The 20881-nt window shown below is 36.2% G+C and overlaps 2 protein-coding genes across 12 annotated transcripts; both read left to right on the forward strand.

The window, feature by feature from the left end:
- The first annotated feature begins 421 nt into the window (after positions 1-421).
- Positions 422-18684, forward strand: LOC109815379 (pectin acetylesterase 5). Of its 9 annotated transcripts, XR_014433236.1 has the most exons (14): positions 430-813; positions 890-972; positions 1827-1956; positions 3192-3265; positions 3396-3485; positions 4915-5039; positions 5344-5404; positions 5549-5602; positions 5726-5803; positions 5900-6005; positions 6195-6340; positions 7356-7891; positions 7992-8447; positions 13887-14482. XR_014433236.1 is itself a non-coding variant. In XM_083072699.1 (13 exons), the coding sequence occupies exons 1-13, from the start codon at positions 468-470 to the stop codon at positions 11374-11376; spliced, it is 1932 nt and encodes a 643-aa protein (XP_082928825.1). In that variant the 5' UTR covers positions 422-467. The 9 variants fall into 9 exon arrangements, 7 of the variants coding, with proteins under 7 accessions (XP_082928825.1, XP_082928824.1, XP_082928829.1 ...); XM_083072699.1 differs by lacking the exons at positions 7356-7891; positions 7992-8447; positions 13887-14482 and adding exons at positions 3081-3100; positions 10738-11376 and having other exon boundaries at positions 422-813; positions 3212-3265; XR_014433235.1 differs by having other exon boundaries at positions 7356-8447.
- On the forward strand, positions 15456-18684 carry LOC109812026 (Pentatricopeptide repeat (PPR-like) superfamily protein). Of its 3 annotated transcripts, XM_083072704.1 has the most exons (4): positions 15456-17448; positions 17558-17659; positions 17759-17823; positions 17921-17997. In XM_083072704.1, the coding sequence occupies exon 1, from the start codon at positions 15601-15603 to the stop codon at positions 17341-17343; it is 1743 nt and encodes a 580-aa protein (XP_082928830.1). In that variant the 5' UTR covers positions 15456-15600; the 3' UTR covers positions 17344-17448; positions 17558-17659; positions 17759-17823; positions 17921-17997. The 3 variants fall into 3 exon arrangements, with proteins under 3 accessions (XP_082928830.1, XP_082928831.1, XP_082928832.1); XM_083072705.1 differs by having other exon boundaries at positions 17759-18684; XM_083072706.1 differs by lacking the exon at positions 17558-17659 and having other exon boundaries at positions 17921-17993.
- Positions 18685-20881: the final 2197 nt, after the last annotated feature.

The raw sequence follows: 20881 nt of genomic DNA on the forward strand, positions 1-20881 counted from the left end.
GAAATACTTAAATTTTTACAACAAATAAATAAATTTAATTATATTGATCGATTGACCCAACCCAACTCAACTTGTTTGTAATTGAATTAGGTTAAGTTTTTTTGAAAAATTCACAAATTTGACCTAATCCAACTTATTAAATTTTGACCATATCAGATAGTAGATCCATTAAAATTCAGTCTAACTCAACCTACTTATACTCTCAAAATTTACCGCAAATAACTAACTTTTTTTTATTGTGAGTAACATTATTTTTTTATACAATAGAGAATATAAGAAATAAAATATGAAACGATCAATTAGAAAAAAATATTACATTGAAAAATAAAAACACTATTTATTTTGAAACTTTTTTAAGACAGAAGGCGTAATACATTGCTTCGCATTCAATCAATTACTACAAACAAGACACAGTTGGCCGTTGGGTTTGTACCCAAAAGATATCTATCTCGGAACCCCATCATCATATGAAAGTAGCGGGAAACAAAACCAAACACATAGAGAGCACGTTTAGCACGTTGCAAAACAACATACACACATATATATACATTCTGCGCTGCGTTGACTCATATTCTCATTCATTCCCCTTCTCCGCCGACAACCCCGCAATGCCTTCGTCATCTCCCAATTTCCATCTTCGCGCTCTCAGAATTTGGTCCTCCAAGGACTACGCAATCGCCGCCTTCATCTTCTTCCTCCTCTTCTCGCTCCTTCTCTTCACTCACTTCGATCCCAATCCTTCCCCTTCCCACTCTCACTCTTCCCACCTCGTCCCCCTCACGCTCCTCCGCAACGCCCGCCACACGCCCGCGCGTACGCTCCCCACTCCCCCACGCGCCTCCCTCTCTTCCGCTTTAACTGAATCCCTCTTTTCCCTCTCTTTCTGCAGTTTGCTTGGACGGCAGCGCTCCCGGCTACCATTTCCGAAGCGGCTTCGGATCCGGATCTCGCAATTGGCTCATCCACGTCGAGGTTTCTACTTTTCCGTTTCTCAAATTGCCTTTACTTTTGAAATTATGGAAATACGAGTGCTATCGATTCGCTTTCTAGTTCACTTATTATATAGCATACGCATGAACTAGTTCGTTATATAGGAAGTGTGACTCACGCTTTGATGTGATTTTGAATAAATTTTAACCTATAAAGCATAAGATTTAATTGTCATGGATCCACAGTGTATTTACACGTTCAATTGATTAAAAACATGGCTTGTATGGCTTTTAAGGTAATTATTGTGAAAGTTAACAAACTTATTGTGATTCTGTAAGTGTATCACCATTAAACCCTAAAACGTATTAGCAAAAATGTGTTAGAGATTTGAAGAAATTTGTTAGAGAAATGGTAGCAACACTCTTTGACTAAGAGCCCCTTTGATCCAATCTTAGAAGAGCTTTGAGAGTTTCTCTATTGGAAAAAGAAAAAAGAAAAAATAAAAAAAAATCTTTGTTTTCAGTAGAGAAAGTCTGAGAAAACACTACTAAGTTTGTATTCAAATAAGCGTTTGAAATGTATTAAAAATTAAAAAATTGAGTAGTTCTCAAGTATTATTTGACAAGTTTCCCTTGATGTATTTTTTTAATGAATTCTAATCAATAATAATAGAGAATAATATGTTAGAAGGGGTCTGTTAGAAATAAAACATGTTTAGATACAAGTTAGAAGTGTTTTTGAAAACTTCTTTACTAAAAATAAAGAGTATTTTTTAGGAGAGAATCTCTTTAAAGTGTTTCTAAGTTTGTATCCAAACATGTTCATAATATGTTTAAAAGTGTGTTGCTAGTGGCTTTTCAAAAATATTATTAAGCTGGTTTCAATTGTGTGTGCAGGGAGGAGGGTGGTGCAATTCGATATCTTCATGTTCTAAGCGAAAATTCTCTCATTTGGGGTCTTCCAAGTATATGGAAAAATTTATTCCTTTTTCAGGAATATTGAGCTCTGACCCCTACCAAAACCCTGGTATGTTATATGTACCTGTAACATACTTACATCGTGGTTTTTAACTTTTAAATTCCACAATTGCAGTTGCGTCTGTCTGGATTCTGGATTTTCCAGCAATATCAATGTTTTTGAGGTCACTGTAAGAGTTGCAATGTTTAATCCCCTGGTTTATACTGCTAGAGTAAAACTTCAATGCTTCTATCACACCCTACCTTGATAGTTGACGCTCCCTTTTAACTGATTATAAGTAAAAAAAAAAAAAAAACTAATTTGCACTGATTAAGAATGTTAGTTAATTTCATTTAATTTTGTCAACCATATTTAAGAAATGAAGTTAATCCCCTAAACTATCATTCACGCCAATTGATGGAAGACTTCAATCTTATGGGAACTTGTTTCAAATTGGAATACACTTTCTCCATTTTGAAGGCCATGTAGTTGATATAACAAGAATCAAAGGGGTCGTTCAAAATAAAATTTGAATTAATTAAAGAGTATTTTGAGGATGATTTCACTAAATAGGTCAAATCAGATCTGCTTAAATTTTGGATATACATGGCTTTCTTTTCTTATATTCAAGTTTGGAGGGAGTACTAATAAATAGTTTCATGCCCCCGTTCTCTCTATCTTTACCCTAATGTTGTAGGAATGTGCAATTTCTGGTTTTAAAGTTTATATTCAATGTGCTGTTTTGAGGCATTTTTCTATAAGTAATGTTATATATACAACAAAAATTGTACAACAACTTATGCAACATCGTTTTTGTGGCTATCTCTCTTCATCATCAATAATATCTCTCCATAACAAATGAAGTAATGGAGAGAGATAGATATAAAAGTGATGTTGTATAAGTTTTGTTGTATATGTAGCATTACTCTTTTTCTATTATTGGCCATCAATGATGATACATTGTCATGATTGAATACTATGATGACAAAGTTCAACAGTGACATAGTACCACATCATTATTCTTGTTTTGACATTTTGGTATTCTGGGACCTTTGGATTAAATCAATCATTAGAAAAATTGTGGAATAGATTACCACTGTTGTAATATTGATGATTGATTGTTTTGAAGATGTTTTCACTCAAACCTGACCAAGTATGTTTCCAGCTCACCCTTGGATATGAATATCTGGCAGTTGCATGGTTTTTGCTGCTTGTAAGCGAGTAATGTGTGCATGTAGATAAATAGATAGTCAGAAATATTGAATAAGTGATGCTACTTCATATGATGTGTCAAACTTATTCAGATTTCTTTAACTGGAACAAGGTGAAGATACGTTATTGTGATGGCGCATCTTTCTCTGGTCACCCGGAGAGTGAGGTTAGGATTGATTTTACCTTTGGTACTGGTTGTTAGTAGTTCTTTGTCCTGCATATCAAGATTAGAAATTTGTCCTTTACTCAGTTGGGTTTATGTTGATGTATTTTTTTAAAATTATTTTATACCGCAGAGAGCAAGTGGGTTGTTCTTCAGAGGCCAGGTCATATGGGATGCTATTATGGATGAACTCTTGTCAATTGGCTTGTCTACAGCAAAACAGGTTATACTTTAACCAAATTCCATCATATCTTTTAAAATTTTCTGAGATTGTTACAAACAAACAATAAGGGGATGTTTTTGGTACACAACAAATTTTTTCATATTTGGAAATCATGATTCATGGGAATCATAAATTCATGATTTTTACTTTTTAGGAATCATGAAAATTTATTTGGTTGGTCATAAATGTTTTGGGAATGTTTATAAATGTTGTTACCAAGGAATCAATGATGTTTACTGTATTGAAAAAGCAAATAAAGGTAATAGAACGATTTTATCGCATGAAAACTTTATTTTTATCTCGGTGAATTTAGTTTCCCGCCTCTTCCATGGGAAATTTACCTAAAAAGACATTCTTGGACAACAATGTTTTCTAGGAATATTATTTTTTAAATAACAAACCAAACGCGGGAAATTAACATTCTCGATGTCAAATTCCCGGGAAAGTAGAAACTTTCCGTGTACCAAGCTCCCTTTAATAGTAATAATAGTGCTTATTAAAATGGATACAATAATATCTGGCTGTCAGTCCTCTACTCAGTTTTATCTTTTCACTGTGAACATCAAATGAATGGACCAATTTGCTGGATATTCTGTTTGTTTTTCACTTATTATCCTTGGGTGATGCATGTGAGACAATGATAATCATATGATTCATATCCTTGGGTTATGCGATTATTCTGATAGAACTGGATCAGAAATAGATGAAGAACAGTGAAAAAAATAAATAAAGATTTTATTGATTGAATTCTGTTCTCAAGATCTGAATCAGAGAGACCATAGGTCTGAGATAGAAGAATGATAACGTACAAAAAGAATACTGCAGCCATGAAGTTTGAGAGTCTTGGCTCTCCTAAACCTTTATTGATAATCCTTCAAAAAGACTATTCCTTTTCTCCTCCATATCTCTGATTTTTAGAGTCTTCTCAAATCTCAACTAAGTGACAGCACAAAATAATCATTTCAACATTACTGACTGCCATTTTGTATACATTGTTTTAATTGGGGGTCTGCTATCATAATATTTCTGTTAGTTTATAATCTAAGAAGTTTTCTTTACTTTAATTATTGCTTTAGTTGGTAACATAATAAAGTGGTTGTCCTTGATTGTAAATGAACTTGTGCAATATGCAAAATTATTTTCCATTTTCTCTTTTTGGACTTGAGCAATAAGCATTTATGATAACGTGAAACCTTAAAGCTTAGCATATGAATTTGAACAAGTGCAGCTTCAAGAGTGAAAGGAACTATTGTGTTTTTAGTTCTTTTGTCTTCGTTTGACATGATTTGAATTCCAAATGGCCAGATATATTTCACTCTATATTCCGGATTATATGCTTTTGACATAATGCACTATTTATGAATTATGTTGCATTAGCCTTGATGTAAAACTTGATAGCATGTGACGATAGATAAGGCTACTTTTGTAGGCTTTGCTTTCAGGATGCTCTGCTGGAGGGTTGGCAACTCTTATACACTGTGATAACTTCCGACAATTACTTCCAAAGGAGGCAACTGTCAAGTGTCTTGCTGATGCAGGCTTCTTCCTAGATGAGTAGGTTTCTTTCAACATATCATTGCCTTTTTCAACCATGATATTCTCTAGTAAAATTTAAACTGAAAGTTGCCAAAAGTCCTTTTAGATTATTACACAATGGTGATCCAAGGATGATATTTCTTGACAAAATAAAATAAAATCATCACTAGTAATTGGCTTGAGTTTCATTAACTGCTATTGAAAACCATGCATCTGGTGCATTGACTTCTGATTTGTACCTGTACATGGCATGTTCACCATGTTTCATCTTATGTGTTACTAAGTAAAACAATTAATATAATATTTATTCCATAACTTTCAGGAAGGATATTAGTGGAAACAGTACAATGAGATCTTTCTATCATGATGTTTTCCAGCTTCAGGTAATGATGTGCTTGCTTATATATTTATAACAATATTTCTTCAAGGAACTACAATTATACTTATCTGTTAAATATATTAGTTAAAAAAATGTACAACATGATTTTTTCACTTATTTATATAATATTCACATATCTTGTTGCCAGGGTCTTGCAAAAAGTTTTCCCAAAGATTGCATTGCTAAAATGGAACCATCCAAGGCAGGTTTTTAGTTTCTCAAATCTTGTTGCCTCATCCTCTGGTATAATTTGTAACTGTAAAATTTGGTCAGTTTATTCATATATTTGAGCTAAATAACAACCAAATGTTGATGTGTAATGCAGTGTCTCTTTCCGTCAGAAATTGTTAAGAACATGAAGACTCCACTGTTCCTTGTTCATCCAGCTTATGATTTCTGGCAGGTAAGCTCCCTTAGTGTGCATGTTTTATTGTCGTAGGACATTTTTTTTTAAAATTTTTCTATGACAGACATTTGATGCTCATCAAATTGTATTTAGATACGCAATATTTTGGTACCTCAAGAATCAGATCCCCAAGGTCACTGGCAAAGCTGCAAACTGAACATTCGCAATTGTAATGCTAACATGATTGATAAACTTGACAGTAAGTAAACACTATAGACACCATATAGTTTCTGGGTATTTTGTTGAAGTCATGGTTCATTAACTTTTGTAAGCCTTCAACTTGATTAGATTGGAATACCACAAATTTTGGTTAATGATAATCTAACCTGGAACCTAAATTTAGTAGCCACACTGAGGCATGAATAACACAGGAAATTATCGTTGCCAGGTTTCCGTGGCTCTTTGCTGAAGACTCTGAATGAATTCCAACAACGAAAGGAGATTGGAATGTTTATAAATTCCTGTTTTATCCATTGCCAGACGGAGATGGAAATGACATGGCACTCACCCAACTCTCCTAAAATAAACGATAAGGTAACCATAGTTTTGGCACCTCACCTATGCTGTGTAGACAATATAAGTATAACTACTCAAGACATGGCATTCACCCCATTCTTTCTTAGTGCTAGCTTCATGTTATAGTTATTTCAAAATAATTGTTTTATCTCTGATTTTAACAACTCCATTTTCTTCCCTTGAAATTTGATCACAAGATTGTTTGTTTTAGTCATTAAGTGGTCAGTTTGAGTGATTGTGGTGTTTTACTAGTGACTGCTTTTTGCAGTGAATTTTGACTTGTTTCCTATGCTTTCAAATTTAAATGTGACTTTGTTATATATGTGAAACTTAAAATTCATAAAGTTGACAAGTTATAATCTTAGTGCATTAGAAAGGAATTTGAATAGAAATTAGAAGCACTTTAGGGGGGTTATGCTTCCATTTATAAGCACTATAAATCCATTAATATAAGCCCTCTAATACATTCTTATTGGTTAAAAATTATTGAAAACTACAAAATCATGAGAGATTTATGATTTATCAAATAAGATGGAGACCTACAAAATTTTGTAATAAACTTCAATCAATAAAGATAATCTGTTGAAAAAGAGTGGGTTCCTAGCATTTCTTTTTTAATTATGACCTTTGTTTGAATTCTTATTGGCAAGTGTTTGATGTGATTTGTACTTTTTAAGGGTAGGTTAGGAAGTGGGGTTTTGAAGGAAAAAGGTAAAAGGGAAAATTTTTCAAAATATTCTCCAATTAGATAATGTTTGAAAATGAACCAATAAGCTTATCCCACTAGGTGAGATTGGCGATATGGATCACACAATGCCATTGGCCTTGGTTAGAAGTTAAATTCCTAGGAATATAATTTATCACGAGGTCTCTTTTAATAATTTCCTCTTATGTCCTTCGAGGTTTTCTTATACCACTTTTTATAGGGGGAAAACCATATGATCTACTTTTCTCATCAACCTCTGATAGTCCGGTTGTCTTCTTTGCATATGTATAAATCACTTTAACTGATTTTTTGTCATCTTCTCAATAGGTGCCACACCCATATCTCCTCACATACAATAATTTTGAATCGTGTTCTTTCTTATGTGGTCGAACATCCATCTTAACATTCTCATTTTTTTACTACTCCTTTTGCATGGAGTGTGTATTCCCTTAAAGTCATTGCGATCGGATCAAATGCCAGTGGCCTCATCTTGGTTATTGACGGTTGGGGTGGGTCTAGCTTGGTATAGGTTGGAACTTGGAACCTGGGATCCATGAAAGAGTGTGTTGGGTTTCTAATGCACGGGGTGGCCTCAGTTGGACAGGTGGAGGTGGGTGATATGGTGTGTTTAGGACTTTAGATTGTAGGGTTGATGTGGGTAAGGAGTTCGTGCAACAGATGCAATGTATGGGAGGGACACGAGGGGTAGGGAATGTTTGGCGAGGATAGTTGGGCTGTAGTGGGGTCTTCATTGAGAGATCCTTCTTTGTTGATAAGCTACAAAGTTATTCTCCCTTTCCTCCTTATCAACCTCAATGGAGGCTTTTTAGGGTTAACACTCTTGCTGGCTGCCAGAACCATTGGTAATTTAATTTTCTCACTCATGCCTGTTTCTACCATTTTTCTCATGATAACAATGGCCGAGAAATTTGATGATACACTTTTTCGATCATTCTATCTTAGAAAGGAGATTAGAAGGTCTGGATGAACAATGCTACCATTTCTTTTTCAGAGAGGTGAGGGTTTACCTGGGTAGCCGCCTCCTTTTGCCTCAGAGCATACTCTTTGAACATTTCTGGTCCTTTATCATATTTTGCAATTGAATCCTATCACCATGTCAATATTGTATTTATATTGTTTCAAGAAGACATCTATCAGATCCTTCTAAGAGTGGATGTGGACCCCCTCGGGATGTATGTACTTGCTTAAGGCAGCTCCAGCAAAACTATGTTGAAAGAAATATATCAACAACTTGTGATCATGAATATGTAATGCCATTTTTTGCAATACACTGTTAAATTATTCTTTGCGCAATACATCGTTGGATTTGGCAAGAATCTTATGAGGTGGCTCAGAGGTTGGTGGTGGGTTTTTATCTAAGGGCTCAACTGCCAATGGGGACATATAGCCAAGAGGAAGGTCAGGTGTACTAAAGTTTAAAGCATGTAGTGTTTAATTTCTTAGCTTCTTCTCTAACACTAATCATTTAGTTTCTTGAACAAATATGATGTTAATTTTTCTCTGAATCATGGTGTTCATTACCCCCAGAGACTTGTCAAAGTACTGATAATATTTAAATTACCAAACTTATTTAGGTACTCCTGGACAAGTTTCTTTATTCACATATGCCCATTAAAATATGAAAATCCTTGTTCAAAACTACATCCGGGTGTCCATACATCGGCCCTAGTTCATTTAGTAACACTATGCGTGAGTCATACAATGCATTACTTCTTGATAACGACTTCACATTGGCACATATAATCCATTATGATTGATTCATGTTCGAAGTTTGACGAGTTTTACTTTGATTGTCAAGGGTCTAACACAATCTTCCTTTTTTACCTGGCCAGGCCTGGTGGGATCAGTTATGGAACCATAGACAGGGTTAGACAGTGTTTTAAAATAAGAAAGTAAAACAATAAAATACCATAAACTTAATTGCATAATTTTTGTATTTTTTTTCTCTAAATGTTATATAGTTCTCTTAATTTAGAAATAAAAGATTTGTCCTCCCGTTTCCTTTAAAACCACACTTCCGTACTGTTACAGATATTGTAAATATATTACAGATATTGTGGATACATATATTATGGTTATTATCCTCACTATCAATTAGGGATATGATTAGATTAGTTTCCATAATATAAGAGATTAGTATCTCTATCATTTATTGTATTCACTCTATAAATAAGATTGGTGTGTGTACAACAATACACACAATTCCTGAATTACAACATGGTATCTAGAGCTTAGGTTCTATTCCTTTAGATTTTTTTTCTTTTTCTTCTTGCAGAGGCCTTCAACCACCGCCGCCGGCCGACCACCGCCTCTGGCTAACCACCGCTGCCGGCCGACCACCGCCGCAGCCGCCGACCACCGTCGCCGATCACCGATCGCCGCCGACGACCTTCGACCGCCGCCTGCCGATCGCCGCTAATATTCATCTTTCATGGCTGCTTCTACTTCAACTACGACATTTACCAACATCCCTCCGATTCCGTGTGAAAAGTTAACCAGAGCAGCCAATTATACCACTTGGGCAGCTGCGGTTCAGCTTTGGTTTCGTGGTCAAGGACGTGCCGACCACTTAACCACTCATTTTTCTGCAATTACTACCGATAACCGTGAGCAGTGGCAACAAATTGATGCCTCACTGTGTACGGTTCTTTGGTTTTCTATTGCTCCGAACCTTCAACATTCTTATCAAGCATTTGACACATGTTACGATGTTTGGCACAAGGCCAAGAAAGTTTACGCTAATAATGTTCAACGTCTTTACAATGTCATCACCACTATGATGACCACTAAACTTGAGAATAGGGACATACAGACATATTTGAGTAAGCTTGACCGTTTGATTGCTTATTACAATAATTTACTGCCTTACCCCTCTGATGTGGCGAGCTTTGAGAAACAGCAAAACCAGTTCTTCATGATTCTTGCACTTGTTGGTCTTCCTCCTGAGCTTGAGTTTGTTCGTAATCAGATTTTGTCTGCCCCTATTATTCCTACGTACGACATTGTTAGTGAACAATTGTTGCGTCTTTCCATCTCTCATACTGTGACTACTCCTTCTGCAACTGCTGCAGACTCCTCTGCTCTTGTTTCTCACTCATCTAATCGTGGTAGTGGACGTAACGAAGGACGTGGAAAACAGAATCGTCGTTGCAATTATTGCCACCTCTTTAGTCATCTTGAAGTCAACTGTCGCAAAAAGACCCGAGAACAGTCATCATCAGCGAATGTTGCTCATGTGCCCAATACTACCTCCTCTGCCGGCTCTTCCTCTCTTACAGATGTCACTATTTCTGCCTCTGACTATCAAGATCTTCTTTAGCTTCGAGCAGCCCAACAATTTGTCTCGCCTGTCACTACCGTGGCTCACTCTGGTAATCCTGTAGTCTTTATGTCTCAGTCTCCTTCTCTTGGACCTTGGATTCTTGACTCCGGTGCATCTGATCATATGACTGGTAATCAATCTTATTTCTCTAAATTGTCTTTCTCCGACTCCTTGCCACCTGTTACTCTTGCCGATGGTTCTCAAATTAAAGTTCATGGCATTGGTCAAATTCACCCACTCCCTCACCTCCCTTTACACTCTGCTCTGTTTGTTCCTGGTTGTCTTTTTAATTTAATTTCCATTAGCAAACTCACCAGTACCCTTTATTTCTCTGTGTTGTTTGTTAATAATTCTGTTCTTATTCAGGATCGGCGTACTGGACAGACGATTGGAGCAGGACATGAGTCTGGGGGATTGTATCGTCTCTCATCACCGATTGCGTGTGTTTCCACCTCTGCCGCCCTTGGTCATCAACGTCTTGGTCATCCCAATTTGGAGAAATTACGACTTTTAGTTCCTAGCCTTTCTACCGTTAAAAACATCCAGTGTGAGTCATGTCAATTAGGGAAACATGTCCGTCAGTCTTATCAATCTAGTGTCAATAAATGTGCTGTGTCACCATTTACCCTGATTCACTCCGATATTTGGGGACCTAGTCGAGTCTGTTCAACTTTAGGTTATTCTTATTTTGTTACCTTTATTGATGATTTTTCGCGTTGTACTTGGGTTTTCTTAATGAAACACCGTTCTGACGTTTTTCATATTTTTCAAAGTTTTTTCACTGAAATTGCTTCTCAATTTGGTCAATCTCTTAAAATCTTACGCACTGATAATGCAAAAGAGTATTTATCTTCAAAATTCCAGTCTTTTCTTTCCTTCCAAGGTATTCTTCATCAGACCTCTTGTGCCCACACACCACAACAAAATGGTGTAGCTGAACGCAAAAATCGTCATTTGGTTGAGACAGCTCGTACTATTCTCCTTCATCACAAAGTTCCACTTTGATTTTGGGGTGATGCGATTCTTACTGCCTGTTACTTGATTAATCGTATGCCCTCCTCTGTTCTCAACAATCAAATCCCATACACCATCTTGTATCCACAAAAAGACCTCTATCCTGTTCCACTTCGTGTCTTCGGTTGTACATGTTTTGTTCATGATCTCACTCCAGGTAAAGATAAATTTTCTGCTAAGTTTCTCAAGTATATATTTCTTGGTTATTCTAGACTTCAAAAAGGGTATCGTTGTTTTTGTCCACAACTTCAACGCTATATTGTTTTCGCTGACGTTTCCTTCTTTGAGTCATCCTCTCCTTTCTTTTCTGAGGATATTACTAGTCATATTTCTTTGGATGATCAACCTACTATTCCACCTCCGGCTCCGGCTGTAGTAACTGATCCACCACCATTACTTGTCTATCAACGTAGGACACGTCATCCACAGGTGGTTCCATCTACAACTTCCCCAGCTTCATCTTCTGCTCCAACCGACTCTCTAGCGACGCCTCCTGCACTTGAACATCCTTTTCCTGAGTTACCTATTGCCCTTCATAAAGGTATTCGAACTACTCGCAATCATCATCCTTTATATGCTTGTACTCTTTCTTGTCATCGATTGTCTCCTTCCTACTTTTCTTTTGTTTCCTCTTTGGATTCTATGTCTATTCCTAAGTCTACAGGTGAAACTATGGCTGATTCTCGGTGGAGACAGGCGATGCTGGATGAAATGGATGCTTTGCAGACTAGTGGCACGTGGGAGTTGGTACCTTTACCACCTGACAAGTCTACTGTTGGTTGTCGATGGGTGTACACAGTGAAAGTTGCACCAGATGGTAGCATTGACCGCTTTAAAGCGAGATTGGTTGCAAAGGGCTATACTCAAATCTATGGCCTCGATTATGGAGATACTTTCTCCCCTGTCGCCAAGATGACTTCTGTTCGCTTGTTTCTTGCTATGGCTGCAATTCGTCATTGGCCACTACACCAATTGGATATTAAAAATGTTTTTTTAAATGGTGAATTGCAAGAAGAGGTTTATATGGATCAACCCCCTGGCTTTATTGCTTCTGGTGAGACTCACCTTGTTTGTCGTCTTCGTCGTTCTCTTTATGGCTTGAAGCAATCTCCTTGTGCTTGGTTTGGACGCTTCAACTCTGCCTTGATTGAGTTTGGTATGACTCGTTGTGAGGCTGACCACTCTGTTTTCTTCCTTCACTCCTCATCTGGAATTTGTATTTATTTAGTGGTGTATGTTGATGACATTGTCATTACTGGTGATGACTCCGATGGTATTTGTCGCCTCAAATCTCATCTTCAACGTCAATTTCAAATGAAAGACCTTGGTCCAGTTAGATATTTTTTGGGGATCGAGGTTGCTCACTCCACTTCTGGTATTGCAATTTCCCAACGAAAATATGCTCTGGACATTCTCACCGAGATTGGTATGGTTGACTGCCGCCCTAGTGATACTCCGATGGATCCCAACATCAAGCTTCTTCCTGGTCAGGGGGAGCCATTGGATAACCCAGAAAGATATCGTAGACTTGTTGGCAGACTTAACTATCTTACTGTCACCAGGCCAGACATCGCATTCCCAGTAAGTGTGGTAAGCTAATTCATTAACGATCCTCGTGATAGTCATTGGACTGCAGTAATGCGGATACTCAGATATATCAAGAAGGCACCGGGCCGAGGACTACTATACGAGGACAAAGGCAATTCCAAAATTGTCTGTTATTCAGATGCTGATTGGGCAGGATCACCATCAGATAGAAGGTCTACCTCTGGCTATTGTGTTCTAATTGGAGGCAACCTAATTTCATGGAAAAGCAAGAAGCAAACTAAAGTTGCTAGATCTACTGCGAAAGCTGAATATCGTGCTATGGCAGCAGCTGCAAGTGAAGTTACATGGCTACAACAACTTCTCAAGCAACTTCAAATAGGAGACACTCAGGGAACTAAACTCATCAGTGATAATGAAGCTGCTCTCCACATTGCCTCCAATCCAGTATTCCATGAGCGGACTAAACACAGAGAAATAGATTGTCATTTTGTAAGAGAGAAAGTGCTTTCAGGAGAAATTACCACTGAATTTGTCCACTCTAGTGACCAGTTAGCAGATGTGTTCACAAAATCTCTTAAAGGACCTCGGGTTGATTATATTTGTAACAAGCTTGGTGCATATGATATATATGCTCCAGCTTGGGGGGGAGTGTTACAGATATTGTAAATATATTACAAATATTGTGGATACATATATTATGGTTATTATCCTCACTATCAATTAGGGATATGATTAGATTAGTTTCCATAATATAAGAGATTAGTATTTCTATAATTTATTGTATTCACTCTATAAATAAGATTGGTGTGTACAACAATACACACAATTCCTGAATTACAACACGTACATTAAAAAAAACAAAACCTACTGTCCCTGTCTTGTTTACATTGTACGTAGTTTTTATGACATGCTGTTCTTTTAGTTACTCTTCATTGTTGTTGCCCTTGGAGCAGACAATTGGTGAATCTGTTGGTGATTGGTACTTTGACCGAGAAGCGGTTAAGCGTATTGACTGCCCTTCGCATTCGTGCAATCCCACTTGCCGCAATATGGATTTCACCTGAATATAAAATAAAGCTACGGGACCCATTTTTTGTTGCGAGTTTTATCCCGGATCTTCATTTCTTGAAGTCCATGAAGGAATGTATTTTATGTCAATTGATTTTTGAGTTAGAGTCAGAATATGCTGGGGACTTCATCTTATTCACCTGTATGATGCGGGTTTTACAATCTACAGACATTAAGCCATGCAGCATGAAGTTCTCCCCTTACCATGTAATTCCTCTTCATCATTGTTATATTTGTATAATTTGAGTATCTTCTCAAGTTTGTAATTTTTTTTTATTGATTTCTTAATGTAGCTTACTAGATTTTTGTGAATTAAAATAATGACGTACATGTTGAGTCAAAATTTCTGGAATACCTAAATTCCAATTACAGTTTTGAATGGGATAGCTCTGAAGAAGTAGAACCCAAATATTCAGAAGGGAAAGATAAAATTGCTGCCAATCAATTATAATGGATCAATGAAGATTGTGGATTAGATAGAGATAGTTGTGAATTGTTGCAGAACCCATCAGAAGCTCCCTTTCTTTTATTCAGTTAAATAATAATATAATATGATCTTATCGGCTTTTAATATATTTTATATACTGAATGCATCGTATTAAGTGTGAGTGGATATGGATAATTTGCGAACCTCAACTGACCCAAATTAATCTAATAAATTTAGATTAAATTTTTTTAATATTTGGATCAAATTTAATCCAATCCAACCAAAAGTTCAGTTAACAGATTTTGTGTTTTTAACATGTTAATATGACCCTCAACTCAGTCACATATTATAATAATAATAATAATAATAATAATAATAATAATAATAATAATGTTTAAATGATTATTTGTTCAAAAAATTATTTACTATTATTTTTACATAATAGCAAATTTTATGTTTTAAGTTAGTAAAATTATGATATTATAATATATTTATTTTAAATTTTCTTTTATATATTAATTAATGTTGATTTTGTTAATTAATAATAATATACAAATTAATAAATTTATTTTAAAATTAAATTTGTATCAGTTTTAAAAATTAATAATATTATATTTATAATAATATATTAAATGATTTACATCGATTTTAGAATATTTAAATTTTTATAAAAAATAAATAAATTTAATTATGTTAATCCGATTAATTTAATTCAACATAATTCGTTTATGATTAGATTAAATTTTAAAAAAAATTTACATAAATTTGACCCAATCTAATCTATTAAATTTTTATTGGGTTAAATATTAAATTCATTTAAACTCGGTTGAACTTACTTCTACCTGTATATCATATAAGATATAAGATTGTTTGGCTCAAAACAGCATTTAGTGTCACTCTCATCTATCATTGTCTTATTTAAATATTTTTTAGTTCGAAATATTCTTTTTCCTTTTATGTTAATCATGTTTGCCATTTAACAAATTATAAAATTTAAAATTGAGTGATAATAAATATATGCGAACGATAATAGACACTCCCGAAAACGTTCTTATAACTAAAGTCGACACAAATGTAAACGAGTCAAAAGTGCATGCCAGAAACAAACATCATATGCGTCGAGATGATGCTGTTGACGCCATCAACGTTTGCATTCATTGGTTTGCTTTTGGATGCATCGGTTTGTTGTTGAGATACCCCCTCATAGCAAATATCATCTTGCATTCCCAATTCATTTGTTTCAAAAGGAAATGAAAATCACGAACAACCAACATAACCAACGTCTACACATATTCAAAATCACACCCACACTCTCTGCGGTCAACAATATGCTCCAGTCCACACTCTCCCGCACTTGCCGGCACCCATTCTCCACCGCGGCCGCGGCCGCCATCGCGGCGAACAGCGTCCCCGCCGCCTCCGTACCCTCTTCCTTCACAATCCAGCCCCCAATCAAGCCCTGGCCCCGCCGCCTAACCCCCTCCAACCTGGCCTCCATAATCCGCCGGCAGCACGACCCAAACCTCTCTCTGGAAATCTTCCACTTCGCCGAAACCCACCACCCCTCCCTCTCCCACGCGCCCCAACCCCTACTCGCCCTCTCCCTCAAACTCTCACGCGCCCGCCTTTTTCCCCCCCTCCTCTCCCTCCTCACGCGCCTCCCCCGCCCCCTCCCCGAGCCCCCTCTCGTCGCCGCCATCCGCGCCCTCGGCCTCGCCGCCAAGCCCCTCTCCGCCCTCCGGCTCTTCCTCCGCTTCCAGCCCCTCTCCGTCAGGTCCCTCAACGCCCTCCTCAACGCCCTCGTCCAGAACAACCGCCACCGCTTGGCCCTCTCCCTCTTCAACGCCTCCCTCAAAAAATTCCGCATTCTCCCCAACGTCGTCTCCTGCAACATCCTCCTCAAAGCGCTCTGCAAAACCCCCCACCTCCACGCCGCGGTTAGGGTTTTCGACCAGATGAGCCTCATGGGCTTGGTCCCCAATGTGGTCTCCTACACCACCGTTTTGGGTGGCTACGCGCGGAGTGGTGACATGGATTCCGCTGTTAGGGTTTTCCGTCAGATTTTAGATAGAGGCTGGACTCCTGATGCCAGTGCTTACACTGTTTTCATGAGTGGCTTTTGTAGAACGGGGAAATTGTTGGATGCAATTAGGGTCATGGATGAGATGGAGGAGAATGGGGTTTACCCTACTGAGGTTACTTATTGTGTTATCATTGAGGCTTTTTGTAAGGCCAGGAAGGCCGGGGAGGCCGTCAATTTGCTCCAGGATATGCTTGCCAAGGGCTTTGTGCCGCCTGCGCCGTTGCTTTGCAAGGTTGTTGATTTGTTGTGTGAGGAGGGGAGTGTGGAGAGGGCTTGTGAGGTGTGGAGGGGGGTTGTGAGGGCCGGGTTTCGGGTGGGTGGCGAGGTTGTGAGTACAATTGTGCATTGGCTTTGCAAGAAGGGGGAGGTGGCGGAGGCCAGGAGGGTGTTTGATGAACTTGAGAGAGGGGAGGTTGCCAGTTTGTTGACTTATAACACGTTGATTGCGGGGTTGTGTGAGAGAGGGGAGCTTTGCGAGGCGGGGAGGCTGTGGGATGATATGGTGGAGAAGGGTCGTGTTCCTAATGCTTTTACTTATAATGTGTTGATTAAGGGGTTTTGTGGGGTTGGGGATGTGAAGGAGGGGGTCAGAGTTTTGGAGGAGATGGTGGAGAGTGGATGCTTGCCTAACAAATCGACTTTTTTGATATTGGTTGATGGGATTTCTCGGTCAGGAGGAATGAATGAAGAAATCGAAAAGGTGGTTTCCATGGCCACCAAGACGGTTGGAGTTGATGGTGACTTGTGGGGTCTTTTATTGAGACATGTTGTGGGTAATTTAGATGGCAATGCAGCTCAGCTCGATAGGATATTAACAGAGAATGTAGTGTAATAATGGAAACTCTTTGGGATTTGCTGCTGAGTCTGATCTTTGGAAGGTGATGACAAAAGGGGATTGATTCGAATGAATGCTGGGCATTGTTTATCCAATGAAGAGGTATTTTTATATCTTGTATACTCTCCAGATGGTGAACTTGAAAGTGATAATCAATTGAGCAGGAAAGGAACCATTTATTAACTGAAATTTTGTCCAATTACAATGGCAGAACATTATAATCGCACATCAAGACCAAGTATGTTTGTTACAAAATTTAACTGTCATCCCCTTCAACTTATGGAAGTTTGATTATGAAAATATGGTGACATGAGTGAGTAGCATGTCATTTATTCAACTACTGCTGTCTATTTCTGAATTGTGGCACGGATATTTTTAGTCTCTAATTCAATTGTTTTGTATTGAATTGCAGGTTATATTTTTTGTCCGCCTAAGACTGGGAATGGATTCCGAAACAAATGGAATGAATGAATATTTGTAAGTTGCATTACATGATTCCTTTTGTGGTATGCCCCAAGAATGAAATAGGTCATGGATACTGAGCCCAGAGTTGTCAAATAAATTCATTTTACAGATTCAAGTTTTTGACGGGAGTCTCATTCCATTACCGACTGCTGTTGAGTGAGTTTGAGCTGTGTTTGAACTAATGAAAATCATTGGAGGGTTCAACTGTTCAAGACCTGTTTGTATTTTTCAAAACTGTATCTGTAAGTAAAAAAGAGTTGTATCTTAGTTTGTTTCCTATTAAGTTGCAGCTATGAAAGGCATGTCACTGACTATGAGCCAGCTTTGCTTGATGCTATTCTGCCTGTAAATCTGGTCGAGAAAGATGACCATAAGAAGTGAATAAAAGAGTTTGTGGATTTGCAGTTGGTACTTGGTAGTGTTGCGTTAGCATTAGGATTTAGGATTGATGTAAATGTAGTAACAGAAAAGTGACATCAAAAGGAAAATGTTTTTAGTAATCTCATGCTGCCCTGCCCTATGGTTTAGCCTATCTCTTTGTTAACTAATTCTGTTGTGGAGATTGTATTTCTCTATTTTGAGAGTATCTGTAAAAGGGGAAAATCCTAAAAAGCTGAGAATAATTTTAAAGAAGAGCTTTGGAGCTACCAAGATCAAGTTCTGCGCCATACTCAAAAGAGTTTAACATCAAATTATCATAATGATCTTCAACAATCCCAAGGACGATGGAGGATTTCTCTGAACCTCGGTAATCAAAATTAAAAACGCAGTGTATTCTCTTATTCTGTTAATTTTCTTCATTGCAAATACTTGTGTTCTTCTAAAATCCCTCTAATGTTTATTTCATAGCTCTGTTGTGTCTGTTTTGATTTATATTTTACATGTTTAAACTCATCTATTTTAAGTAGGTTGTACAAAAACTTGTCCGGTGCATTAAAATAATTAAATATGTTTTTAGTAGCTCATATGAGGTAATAACACGAACAATGATTATACAATTCCTATGCTACTTCAGATAGAGGTGAGATAATCACCGAATGTTTCAAGCCATTTCAACAATCACCTTAAACCTTTTGGATTTGTTCAACAAAATCGGGTTCTATTACATCTTCTAACGAGCTGCAGTTGAGATTTCAAAATATATCTTTGGTTTTATGAAAATGGAGGATAGCGAGAATTTAATTGTTGTCTATTGACAAGCAGAATCGTATTTTTGAGCCAGAGTACAATTTGATTTTTTTTTAATTATTTTTTTCGCTCATCACTTCATTTAATAAATAATAACAATTTTCAGATTTTTCATAAAAGAATCTGTTAGTTAAAAAGCAATAATTTTATAATATTTTCTTTTTAAAAAAATCGTCTTCTTAAAAATTTAAATTTTAATCTCTTGAAATTATATAATCCTTTACATTGATCCCCAATATACAATTTCCGCAGCTCGAATTAATGCGCAAAACTTCTTGCAGTAGTGGAATATCATGCCCCCATTATTTCAATTTAATGTATTTATTTATGTAGTTTTTTCGATTTCTATATTAGAATTAGCATTGTGCTGTTCTCAATCGAAAAACATCTATAGCTAGGCTTGTTTTAGTACCTTTACTTGTTTGTTTGGAAATTTCACCAGACTTTTAAAACACTTGCAAAAGTCAAATTTGCGCAGTTGAGATCTAAGGTTTGGAAATGCTTCAAACTACCTCTGAAAAGGTTCAAACTATTTCAATTTGCATTTTTTAAAATGTTTTTTGTTAAAAACATAACAAGCAGTTCTATTAGGCCATTGTCACTTACCACCCATATAATTTTAACATAAAATAGGAGATACTCTTTTATTAATTTGTATACTGAATCATATAGTTCGTTTGGCATTGTTTTAAATATCTGTCCCAATAAATTTTGTCAATCTTAGTGCACATTGTTATGTGAACAGTATAAAAAGATAAATAAAATTTATTTAAAGTTAATTTGTCTATCAAATAAATAAATAATGTATTTATATTTCATTCAATTTAAGTAAGGAATGATCTTAAATTAGAATAAATGATTATGTTGTGCGATATGCAAAGTGAAAAAAATCTGTAATATAAGAGATTATATTATTACAATCTATACACTTTTATCACTTCACATTAGGCACTTATTTAATATAAAAAAAAAAACAGTTGAATAAAACATTTTAAAAGTTAAAACAACTGGTTTCTCGATTTTTCATCATCGATATTGGATAAATTTGACTAGCACATAGATTTTGAAATTAGTAGTTCTTTTTTGTGTTAAAAAAATCATATACCTAATCCATGCATTATTTTTCCACTCAAATCAGCTGGTCCAAATTTTAAACAATAATTCTATAGCAAGCAAAAACATATATATCAAAGAACAAGATCAACAATAGTCATATTAAACAACTATTCCACTAACTTAAATTAAAAAGTGAATATAAATGCTTTTTGCATCTAACACGTCTCTCTTTAAACAGTAAATTAACCTTTGACATTCAAGCATGGGCAATTGGCATATTTCCCCCCATGCAAGAAACCTTTGGATAGATTGAATTTTATTTAGAAAATTTGAGGAATATTTCACTCTGAATTATTATGGTTAGAAAAGTTCTTAACCAACTATTCAAGTAGCTAAAACTTTTAAGTAAAACACGAAAATGATTTTATATTTCAACACGTTACTTACTAGAGTTACATTAATCAGATCAGATGCCCCCAATGTTATCACATGACATAAAAGTTAAATATCGAACTTTGATCGAAATATGATATGAACCATGAAAAAAAAATAAAATAAAGTTACAATGTAAAAATCTCACAAAATTAAAAGTGTAAGTCATGACACTTTGTCCTTGAAAGCATGAAAATTAAAAAATAAAAATAATTTTTTTTGAAAAGTGTAAAACATTACTCATTTTAATCCAATTTTTTTTTTATATGTAGGACTTAATCATAATATTATCTATATTAGAAACTAAAATAATTATAAGTGATTAAATTTAGAGACACTACAATTTTTAAGAACTCATAATTTTTGACATGTATCTGACGAACCAAATGGTGTT

The sequence above is a fragment of the Cajanus cajan genome, chromosome 4 (genome assembly GCF_000230855.2).
Source record: "Cajanus cajan strain Asha chromosome 4, NIPB_CcT2T_4, whole genome shotgun sequence".
Taxonomy (NCBI): domain Eukaryota; kingdom Viridiplantae; phylum Streptophyta; class Magnoliopsida; order Fabales; family Fabaceae; genus Cajanus; species Cajanus cajan.

What these genes read in the sequence shown, in the direction of transcription:
- LOC109815379 (XM_083072699.1), top strand. Translation starts at nt 468, where the DNA reads ATGAAAGTAGCGGGAAACAAAACCAAACACATAGAGAGCACGTTTAGC. An exon ending in GCTTGTCTACAGCAAAACAG is followed by an intron (nt 3,486 to 4,914) that starts GTTATACTTTAA and finishes CTACTTTTGTAG; the next exon opens with GCTTTGCTTTCAGGATGCTC. An exon ending in CTAAAATGGAACCATCCAAG is followed by an intron (nt 5,603 to 5,725) that starts GCAGGTTTTTAG and finishes TGTGTAATGCAG; the next exon opens with TGTCTCTTTCCGTCAGAAAT.
- LOC109812026 (XM_083072705.1), top strand. Translation starts at nt 15,601, where the DNA reads ATGCATCGGTTTGTTGTTGAGATACCCCCTCATAGCAAATATCATCTT.